This window comes from Buceros rhinoceros, unplaced genomic scaffold, assembly GCF_000710305.1.
Source record: "Buceros rhinoceros silvestris isolate BGI_N320 unplaced genomic scaffold, ASM71030v1 scaffold2028, whole genome shotgun sequence".
NCBI classification, from domain to species: Eukaryota; Metazoa; Chordata; class Aves; order Bucerotiformes; family Bucerotidae; genus Buceros; species Buceros rhinoceros.
In genome coordinates this window covers 21,074-31,893 of record NW_010428414.1, presented here as the reverse complement: position 1 = coordinate 31,893, position 10,820 = coordinate 21,074, and the positions used below count along the sequence as shown (strand labels likewise).

General features: G+C 36.1%; 1 protein-coding gene across 1 annotated transcript in view; it reads left to right on the top strand.

Moving 5' to 3' along the window:
* Positions 1-2,369: 2,369 nt before the first annotated feature.
* LONRF1 (LON peptidase N-terminal domain and ring finger 1) overlaps positions 2,370-10,820 on the top strand; it is a gene marked incomplete at its 5' end in the record, with an annotated part of 12,161 nt that continues 3,710 nt past the window's right edge. The window contains 10 exons of the mRNA XM_010142246.1: positions 2,370-2,537; positions 2,948-3,075; positions 5,453-5,575; positions 6,175-6,318; positions 6,767-7,004; positions 7,090-7,180; positions 8,015-8,129; positions 8,704-8,825; positions 9,960-10,118; positions 10,230-10,392. Of these exons, the coding sequence (XP_010140548.1) occupies positions 2,370-2,537; positions 2,948-3,075; positions 5,453-5,575; positions 6,175-6,318; positions 6,767-7,004; positions 7,090-7,180; positions 8,015-8,129; positions 8,704-8,825; positions 9,960-10,118; positions 10,230-10,392 (1,451 nt within the window). The remainder of the gene's footprint in view (positions 2,538-2,947; positions 3,076-5,452; positions 5,576-6,174; positions 6,319-6,766; positions 7,005-7,089; positions 7,181-8,014; positions 8,130-8,703; positions 8,826-9,959; positions 10,119-10,229; positions 10,393-10,820) is intronic.

The following is a 10,820-nucleotide window of genomic DNA, read 5'->3' as shown; positions in this document are numbered from 1 at the left end:
CCTGCTGCCTCAGGAGCTCTGTTGACCAATCAATCTCTTGTTCAAAGCAGAATAAACACTGAGTTCAGAGCAGTGTGCTTAAGGTTTTGTCCAGCTGGATCATGAAAACCTGCAAGGATGAAGATTCCACAGCCTCTCTGAGCAGCCTGCTTGAAGGTTAATTATCCTCATAGTGAAAAAATTTTGTCCTTGTTTCAAGTCTGAAATTGTCTCCTTGTTTCAGTTTATAACTATTGTCTCTTGTTCTTCCCCCGTGCACTTCAGCGAAGAATCTTCTAGGTAGCCTTCTCTTGGATTCTGGAAGGCTGTTGGGTTTTCCCAAGGCCTTTGGGAATTGTTTTACACTGAACAGGCACAGTTGTCTCAGCCTCTTCTCATGGGTCATGTGATGCAATCCTTAATCATTTGGGTGACCCAGTAGTACTGTATTAATAAATCCTGTGTCCTAAATTTTTTCTGTGTAATCGTTGTGATGCGTATGTCTTATTTGGAAGAATTTGGTGTATAATTAAGAACCGTATAAAAAAGTATGCAGGGTCAGACCCGAGATGGTTCATTTATTGGTATGCTTATGCTGACAGTAGTCAGGAGCAGGTGCTTTGGAAATAGCATAAAAAAAGAACGCATATTGAGTGGGTTTTTGTGTGTACACCTTTGTATACTTTCCTATTAATGTAATAATAACTGGTACGCCCAGTTCTGCACTGCAAGTAGTTGGTGTCTTTTCTTTTTTACAAAAATAATTTGACTTTGGGTATTGTAGAAGTGAGTGATTTCTATATTTACAATATATTGAGTTACCAAAATGGAAAATCCAAGCTCAAATTGTGTTTGTGCTTTGTTTAGTGTTTGGTCTAAGGATTAAAATGGAGGATGTAAAACTATTTCAGATGGCAAACATTAAAATATATGAAGAAACATTGCAAAGTTATGTTTTCACAATTAAAAAGCCTAGAAATTTAATTACGGTTGCAAAATTGGACATATAACTTTAGATCCTTTGGTCTTGCAAATACGTAGACCCAATTTGTTATATGTATTCATCACTAGCAGTGTTTGTGTGTGTTCAGCGGCAGAGTTGGGATCCCAGTTAAACTGCTTGGTTTAGCTCTTTGTTTTGTACCAGTTTGCTTAGAATCATGTTTTTGTCTTTGGGAAAAAAGTGCACAAAACGCCCACCTGCTGTAGACTTGCATCGCATTTTTATCTTTAAATTACTACTCAGCCTCCCTGCAGAAGAGAAGGCTCAGAGTTCCTCATGTCGGGTTATACACTCCAAAGTCTGAAAAAGATGATCTCCCTCTGATTATGAGCAAGTAGGTAGCTTATCAGAGAACAAAGACCCACGCTTCCCGCTACTCTGAAGAAAAGAATTTGGTTCCATACTAACTCTGTTGGACACCATAGAGTCAAATACAACTGAAAAAATGGTCTGAATAGTTTGATCTTACTAGGCTATAGTAGTCACAGAGTCACAGGAAAGCAGGCTTCAGAGTTGTTCTGCTTGCAGAATTAGCGTTTAAGTCAAAGACAGTTTCCCAGACTTCTGTCAATACAAACATTTTGTCTAAAATAAAATAAATTTAAAAAAACCCAACCAAACATACCAAGTTTGGGAAAATTTGTATTTGAAAGGAAACTTAAAGAAAGACAGTTCAGATCAGAAAGATAACTAGTTTCAGTTGTGATGTCTGTTGGAGTTTTCTTAACCCTTTCTTTTCCATTAATGTCTTTTTTCATGTAGCATTGTGGATCTAAATACAAAGTAATATATTGGAATTGGGAAAATTTGTATTTGAAAGGAAACTTAACTCAAAGAAAGACAGTTCAGATCAGAAAGATAACTAGTTTCAGTTGTGACGTCTGTTGGAGTTTTCTTAACCCTTTCTTTTCCATTAATGTCTTTTTTCATGTAGCATTGTGGATCTAAATACAAAGTAATATATTGGAATACAGGGCAACATCGACCAATCTGGCTTTTAAATGCAAACCAGCTAATAAACTAGACATTTAGAATGGACTAAGATAGAATATTGTATTGAAATTATCCCCTCCCAAGAAAACCTTGTCAAAACAAACTTAAAGAACTCTTTAATTTTAGTATTGTTTACAGTAGAGCAGTATTCGACTTGTTTATCTCATTCAGTGAAAAACACAGGTGTATTAAAAAAAAAAATCAAGAACAAATCAGTGTGCTAGCATTCTTTCCAAGCAGCAACTACAATTAATTGTCATGAAAACCATAGTTTTTGTGTCAGAGATGGATGTGCTTCCCATTTAGAGGTTGCTTTACTAAAAGTGCATAATGTTGTATGTTGGACATGAGAACTCGTCTTTACTGAACACGTACTAATGTTTTTCCATTGCAGAAGTTCCACTAGTACAACTCCTTACAACAGGCCTGCCAGCTGGTGCTAAAGACTTTCTGGTATTGGGTATCTTTTCAGTCCACACAGCGATAAAGTCTGCTCCTGGTACTTACCAGGTGGATACCATTGTGAAAGTGGCATCTGTATCTCTGGCCATAGCTGGAAGGGGTCAGGCATTATCAAAACAAATGACAACCTTGATTATTTGAAAGCAACCTTGGTAATACTTAGACTTCAAATTACCAGATTTCTGTGAGTTTGAATGTGTGTGCTCTAAAGCTAAAGTCCTCAATTTTTGTTGTCACAGCAGTACTGAGCAATATTTTATTCTGACAGCCTCAGTGTTAGATCTTTTAAAATATATTTTCTTGTTGCTGTAAGATACATTACAGGCTCCAAAATTTGATCTTTCAAGCTAAAGGCATGAGCTTGGAATTACTGCAACTTTTATTACCCAAACACAGGGTTGAGGGAGAAGGTACTCCAGTAATTTTGAAAGAATGGTACAAAAAAGGGTGGTTTTGACATACCGCTATGATGTTAAAAATCACTAATTGTTAAAAATGTTACTTAATTTTTGTCTTCAGATTCCAGTGACTTGATGCTAAGAATTTACAGAGCTGAGTCATATGTTGGCCTCCAAGAATATAAAACAGCCATGGAAGATCTAAATTTTGTGATTTCTAAAATGCCAAATTGGCCAGAGGTGAGTTGATACGAACTCTTCTGTTTTTAAAATCTGTATTTATCTATAAAATTAATGAATTCTAATTTATACTTGCATTAAGTTAAGAACCTAGGTCAGACATCTTAAATCTTATCCGATAAGATATGCAAAGTGCTGAAAGGTATTATAAAATAGTTACTCATATGAGATAGGCTACTGATGAGTACGGCAGGTTAGAGCTGATTGGTGATTCTACTTGGAAATGTTAATTTAGCCTTCGTAAAAAACTTAGGTGGTTTTTTTTTTTATTTTGTGTCACAGCATGAGATGGTGTCTTTGAAAAAAGGGTTAAGTGCAGTAGAACTAAGTTTTTAGGAATCGCTCTGAAGGACTTTTGTGATCTGTGTTGTTACTTGTTATTGATTATTGTACTTTATAAAAATGCTTTTATGTGTTCTCTTAAGTTTGTAAATATTTAATAACTTTTAACTTTAGCTTAATGTTACTGGACTGGATGTTTGGCTGAAATTGTGCAGCCAGCTTTAATTGCTTGAAAGCAGAACTGAAGCCTGTGTATTTGGTAGGTTGATGTAACTGAGTTTTAAAATTCCTTGCACTGTGTACAAGTTAGTCCTTTTAAAGCCCTGCATTCTCTGGAGATGTTTATATTTTGATTGTATTTCCCGAAGTCAGAGCATTTAAGCGTGATCTGTTCCTTGAGAACATCACATGAGATGAGCAAGCATTGTTGCTAGTCAGGACTAGAATTCTTGGCTCTGTTAAGTCAACATTTCTCTCATATTTTTTGAGTTTTATTGGTGAAACAGTTTGCTTATAAATGGTACAACACAGTGTTCTTTTCCAAATGCTATCAAAGAGTCAAAAAATACCTAGCACAAGCAAATGTATTGTCTGAAAAATGTAAGCATGTGTTTGGGGCTTTTTTTAGTGTCTCCAATACTTCGAGTTAGGATAGTTTATGGTAATGTAACCTGTAGCAGCTGGAGTTTGGGATTTGTTTTGTTTATTTGTTAATTTTTATTAAGAAAAGGAGGCTTTGCTGGTTTAGCTTGGAAAGTTTTTCTTTGAAAAGCCCAAAGAAACTCAGTGTGAACGGAGCTTTGCAAATAGTGCAGGCAGCTGGGAAGTTGCTGGCCTGGCCTTCAGAACTATAAGATACTGTAAATTGCAGCACTGTCTAAACTGAGCACAGCAGGAACAGCAAGATCTTGCCACACAAGGGGGGATAACTGCTGCTGTCTTTGCATCTCCAGTGTTCAGCAGTTCTGTGGCTACTGCAAATTCAGAGCATCCTACTTTTTTACCTCTTGATGTTGGTAGTACTGTCTACTGTTACCTGTATGTTTGGAAAGAAACCGTACTTCATTTTACTGAGCTTGGTTTGATGGATTCCTCTAACAGTTCTTATCTCTGTAGGAAAATAAACTGTCTGTAAGAGGAGGATTAGCTTGCTTTCCTTCTTCAGGATACATCTTAATGAAACTGCCCAAATCCATCAAAGATGATGCATGCCCTCATCTGACAGCCTTGTTTAACAGATGTCACTTGAATACTGGCAGTCATTACATAGGAACTGCACTCTGGGCTTCTTGTTTGTGGTTTTGGGTTTTTTTTTTTAAAGTTCAGTTTCTGCCCCATTATCCAAAGTCTCATATGCACCTAGATATTGTTGTTTTACTTAGCTTTTGATAGATAACTTGTTTTTATCTAACTTGGATTTATATTACTACAAATACAACTTTTTAAAAATTGAGGTAAGTTGGATAAAGGACTTCTTAGTTCCAATATTGTGTAGCTACAGGTAGGTTCAGCAAAATTCAGTAGTCTTTGTCCTTTTTTTCTTTCAGAGAAAATAGTATATAGGTTTTTTTTTCTAGTTGCTATTAACAATTCCTTGTTAATAACATAGATTAAGATGTATTTAAGGGATGCATTGTTCTGTGGATTGTTTTGTTTGTAGTTACCTTTCTCTTGCTGGCTGGAACCATAAGGCTTTTAATGAAGCAGAGGGCAAAAAGCTTATCCTGTAAGCTATTGTATGGTGTTATGTAATAATTTGCATTTTGGCCCCTCTTCTTCCTCTCCAAAGGCTCGCAGAAGGGGGAAATTAAGGCTTTTTGTGAATTCAGCACTAGTCAGGTTTTTAAACCTTCAAGCCAAAACAAATTAACTGGAAGGAGACTAACACCAGCCCTTACCCATGACTCTTTTCAAACACTGTGGAGGATGTGTGTTGGACAAGGCATATAGATCATCCATACTGTGCAAAGCTAAGTTTGATGAAGAGCTATGTTCTTTTAGCCATGGGAGTGTTCTAACTCTGTTTCAGCGCCTATAAAATGAGTACTGCAGTTCTGCATACTCTCTAGAAACATCTTCATGGTATATTTTTCAGGTCTACTTCCGGAAAGGAAAACTGCTGCAGGACTCTGGCTATGTAGGTGATGCCTTACAACTGTTTCTACAGTGCTTAGCCCTTGATGAGGACTTTCTCCCAGCCAAGCTAGAAGTAGAAAGGGTAATTTTATTTATGAAACTGGATTATTATCTCTGACTTAATTCTTTTATGAAGCTCCCATTATGGTAGACTTTGATCTAAAAATCTTCAATACATACAGAGAAGGTTCAGGTGACAGATTAGTTCCTTCAAGATCATACTGTGTTGAAAAGATAGCCCTAATGTACATGTTTTAAGTACATGTTTAAAAGTACACGTGCTCTTGAAGTCGCTAAATGAAAATGTAGAAAACTAGAAAGCAGGCAGCAAGTTAAATGTTCTAAGGTGAATTCTGTGCCCAGAGCACAACAGCTTTTCTTTGATAATAAAAATCTACATTGAAAAGATACTGAATGATATGGAATTGATAATGTCTAACTCTGTTTGAAGAGCTCGCTCGCTTGTAGCAGAAAAGATTCCTGGATAAATTTATTTTTAGTAATACGGGTATGTAGGTTTCTGCTTGTTCTCAACTGTTCATTCTCAGTTACTGCTTAAAGCTCTTTTTATGAGGATAACTTCACAGAGATTAAATTCTTATTTTTGGTATGCAGTTTTTTAATAAAGCTATGTCTAGATCCTTTTTCATTATTATGAACAATTAGCTATTTGTTTTCTAGACATTGTGTGATGTGCTGTCACCAGAGAAGTTAGGAGAGAGTCTGAAGGAATCTGCTTGGAATTCACATATTCGCAATAAACCTTTTATCCTTGGTTCTGAGGTGACTGAGTCTTACTGCAACTCACAGCTTTGTCCTGAGCAGGTAAAAACAGCTATAGGATAACTTTTCTTTTTGGCTGATGTGCAAACATCAGACATTCTGATATCCTTCCTTATTGGTCATACTTTCCAGCCTAAAGGCTGACTTTCTGTAGTTGACTAAGCTGGAAGAAAAGAATTGTGATTTGGGAGTAATTGGAGTGTTACACTCCTCATTCCAGTGAACTGCTATATTAGAAGGTACTGAGATTTGCATTTGGTGACTTCAAAATAAAGAGAAATACAGATTTTCATACCTTTGAAGCAGGTGAAGGTTTTTAAATTGTTAATGCTAAGCAAATTTGAGTACTGTTTTATCAAATTTCTCTAGTTAACTAATGAACTAACTGTGGGGTATCAGTTTGGCTTATATATCTTTGCGTATTCACATCTTGCATACTTAGATTCGTGTTACTTGTTTAAGTACAGTTCAGTTCATCTTACCATTATAGAGTTTAGGAGGATCAGATGTACTGGAGCCTGTCAGTGGAAGCTTAAATCGTGCACAGTCTGACCATGCTCTTAACTCAACAAAAGACCTTGCCAAGGAAGAAGGCTTAAAGAGAGTGTCTTCTGAGCCGCTTCTCTCTGGCCAAGGAAAAGGTGCTTTGTTGAAAAGAAAGCTTTCCTTTTCAGAACAGGATACGGTTGTATGTGAAGATGGAAGAAACAAACACAAAAAGCAAGGAGGTAAATAGTCACTTACATTGAAATTTAAAATATTTACTCTCTTGTGCCTTTCCTTGAAGGAGTATTTTGTCTTTCTTTTCCTTAGAAAGTGCAAAAAGGGACGTGACACTGGCTTTTGGAACCATTCCAGGGAATCTGATTGATGTATCAGATTTTGAGTGCTCTCTATGTATGAGGTAAGGTTTTTCTCCCTGACTCAGTATTTCCGTTATAGATGCTTGGCTACATATGTTACACATATAAACCGAGGTATTTACAGGATGTGATGAGTTCTGATAGGAGTCAATTTTCAGCCTTCCTCTACCCTGCAGTTAAATGCTTATTTAAATGTTTCACATAGTGCTGTACAATACAGCATTATTTTAATCAGGTTGCCTTTTAAATTAAACTTGGCATTGTTAACTGATAACCTTAAAAGGACAGGCTCTTTCATGGCTTAATGTTAGGGTTTTTTCAGTCAATAAGAGTATTTAACTTGTTATTTTGGGAAGGCTAATGCTTAGGAGTACTGCCTGTGAACTTTGTATTTGTCTAGGAGACATAGATACTTCGGAAAGTTAGTCTACTGAAATATAGCTGATGTATTTGAAACTTTTTATTGAGTTGATTGGTTTACAGAATAAGTACCTTAAAACATGGAGTGTACTAAACTGCCCATAGTTATGTTACTCTATGTAATACTGCTATTAAAACAAGTTAGCTCAAAGAATCACTTAATTTTGTGTATTCTGAATCTCTGCATAGTGATACCAAAGTCTTTGTACTTTGGAATAAGTGTTTAAATATGTCCACTTTCATCAGAAAACAGTAACAAAAAAATGGGTGGTGCAGTCATAAATGGAAACCAACTGAAGTATAGGGGAGAAAAGTAGAATGAGGAGACATGGGATTAATTTTTCTCTGCTTTGTGATGGTATAACTAGTCTTAAAAATTAAAGAGGTTCATCACTGACTTCTTTAGCAAAATGCACGCTTGCTATGACATCTAACTTCCAGTGATTTTGTTTCAGGCTGTTCTTTGAGCCAGTGACAACCCCTTGTGGACATACGTTTTGCAAAGGTTGCTTGGAACGGTGTTTAGACCATGCTCCTCAGTGTCCACTCTGTAAGGAGAGTTTGAAAGAGGTACTGTTTATCAGTAGAGCTAACAAATACAAATATTGTATCACTTTAAAGGCATTTTCATTTAAATCCAACAGCTTGGATTTGCTGGGGTTATGGATTGCTGCTAGAAAGGAAAAAACTTGAGACAAAGTTTGTCAATATAAGTTCAGTAGGATTTCCTCAGGGTCTTAGAGGTTTTATGTTTTTGTGACCATCTACTTTATTGGTGTAACTAAATCCTGAGTGTTTGTTTAACTATTCCATAAAACACCTGATTTCTGTATGCTTTCCTTATTTCTGTGGCTGTATAACCTAGGAGATCAATTCTGTCTTTGGTAAGCATAGAAATACGAGTTGAGTTAGACACTTGAGTTGTCAGACACTAAGAACTAAAATACAGAATCTAATTTTCAAATATTAAATTAGGTGTTAAGTAATGAAAAGTAAGAACTTCAGAGTGAGCTGTTAAGTTTTCCTGGGTTTAAATCTAATTTATGACATTTCGTATGTCCGTGGTATTAAATTAAAGTTGCATTTTCTCAAGCCTTTAGTTAATATATGTGAAAAGAAATATATTTTTTTTCATTGCTTACAGTACCTTGCAAGCAGAAAATACAGCATCACAGAACTGCTGGAGGAATTAATAATGAAATACTTGTCTGATGAATTATATGAGCGAAAAAGAATTCACGCTGAAGAAACTGCTGAACACTCAAAGTAAGCTTGCTGTCTTTTATCTAGAAGACTTGAGAGATTAGTAGAGAAAACCTTTTTAGAAATGTTTTATCATTTTTGTGATTTGTAGTAATGGCATATTAGAAATGCAAGAAGGAAGTATGAAAACATGTTAATTTCATTTCTTAAATATGTATTTCAGAAAATAAGCATTTTTATAATTACTGGGGAAATAAAAAAAAAATCATACTTTAGTAGCAATGTGAGGCTCTTAAGTCTTCTGTAAAATACATTTGCCTTTGACTTTGTTTGCACTGTTGTGGAGCTTCAGTTTTAGATTTGCTGTTAATGGCATTGTCCTGTTGAGTTGCCTGCACAGTCTTGGATACTTGAATTTCTTTCAGAGCAGTTCATGAGAGACATTAATTGTATAAAGATGGACATGATGAAAAGAAATTGTTGGGGTTTTTTTTTTTGTAATCCTGATGTTTAGTAGAGTTCTTCAGATATACAAAGCATCGTATGTTGTAGATACGGATGTTGGAAAACTAATTAAAACTAATTTACATAACAGAATCCATACTTGAGAATTACATTTTATAGTCTGGAAGGTATTGCAATTAAATAGTTGGTAATGTTTAAATGCTAACTTACTTGTATCAACTGTACGTACTTCATAAAATAACATGAAAAAACCCCTTTGTTTTTCAGTTAGAACTGCTGAGGCATATTGCAAGGTTGCATCTTGCAATGTGGAGTACCTCACTGAAAATAATCTAAATGGTGACCTAGCTACTCCGAAGTTACTGCCACATCTTTTTAGTTCCAGGAAAACTGACATTGAGGGCATGATAGCATATATGGCTTAAACTAAAACAAAAAGAAAAAGAATGCCCCAAAACAAAGCCCTTCTTCACTGACTAGGTACTCACTAACTAGATTGCTATGAGGCTTACTGTTCAATGTGTATTCAGATCAGTACATAGATATTCGGTCACTGTAACTAGGGTGTGGTTTTATTGTTTATGAAAGTTATTACAATGTGCATATTTTAAACTTTGAAAGGAGTGCTTTATGACTTCAAATACAGCAAACAAATGGAAAGAATGTATTGTCTTGGCATAGTTCAGTGTTTAGATTTTTAACCCACGTATTTCTTTTAATGTTCTCTTGAAGCTTGACCAAGAATGTTCCAATGTTCGTTTGCACTATGGCATATCCTACTGTGCCTTGCCCTCTACATGTGTTTGAGCCAAGATACCGTCTAATGATTCGCAGAAGTATGGAAACTGGAACTAAACAGTTTGGGATGTGTATAAGTGATTCTCAAAATGGGTAGGTTGGCATCTAAGCTTCTCTTATGTCTTTTTTTTTTTTTTTTATACTTATAAAAAGCGCCCTTTCAGACGTGTTTAATTGCTTTACTTGACAAGACCTCTTTTCTAGTTTTGCAGACTTTGGATGCATGCTGCAAATTAGGAACGTTCATTTTCTACCTGATGGACGGTCTGTTGTTGATACAGTTGGTGGAAAGAGATTTAAGGTATTACGGAGAGGAATGAAAGATGGTTATTGCACTGCAGACATCGAATATTTGGAAGATGTTAAGGTATCCAGAATGCTCTCTAAATAATTACTAGTTGTTGCGGTTTGAAAAGGGGGGCTGCTTCCCCCCCCAAAAGGAAATGCGACGAGATAGTGTGTGTTGGCTGTAGAAACCTGCCAAAGCACACACAGAAAACTTTTGATTCTCGTTAACGTGCTGATAAGCCATTAACGAGCTCATTAGAAGTTTAGTCGGGCAAAGGATATGGTAACACACAAGCTACATATATGAGCCATAGGAACAGAAAAGTTTAATAATGCAGACGCCCTTGAAGTTAAACCGGACTGGGAAAGAGAGAGAAAGAGATAGAAGGGAGAATAAATTAAAGTGTACAGTTACATATAAACTCTCCTGAATCGGAGCAATCCTCCGCTTACAAACTCCACCCCACAATGGCTCACCACGCCAGGGTGGGGGGAGGAAAAGGTCCG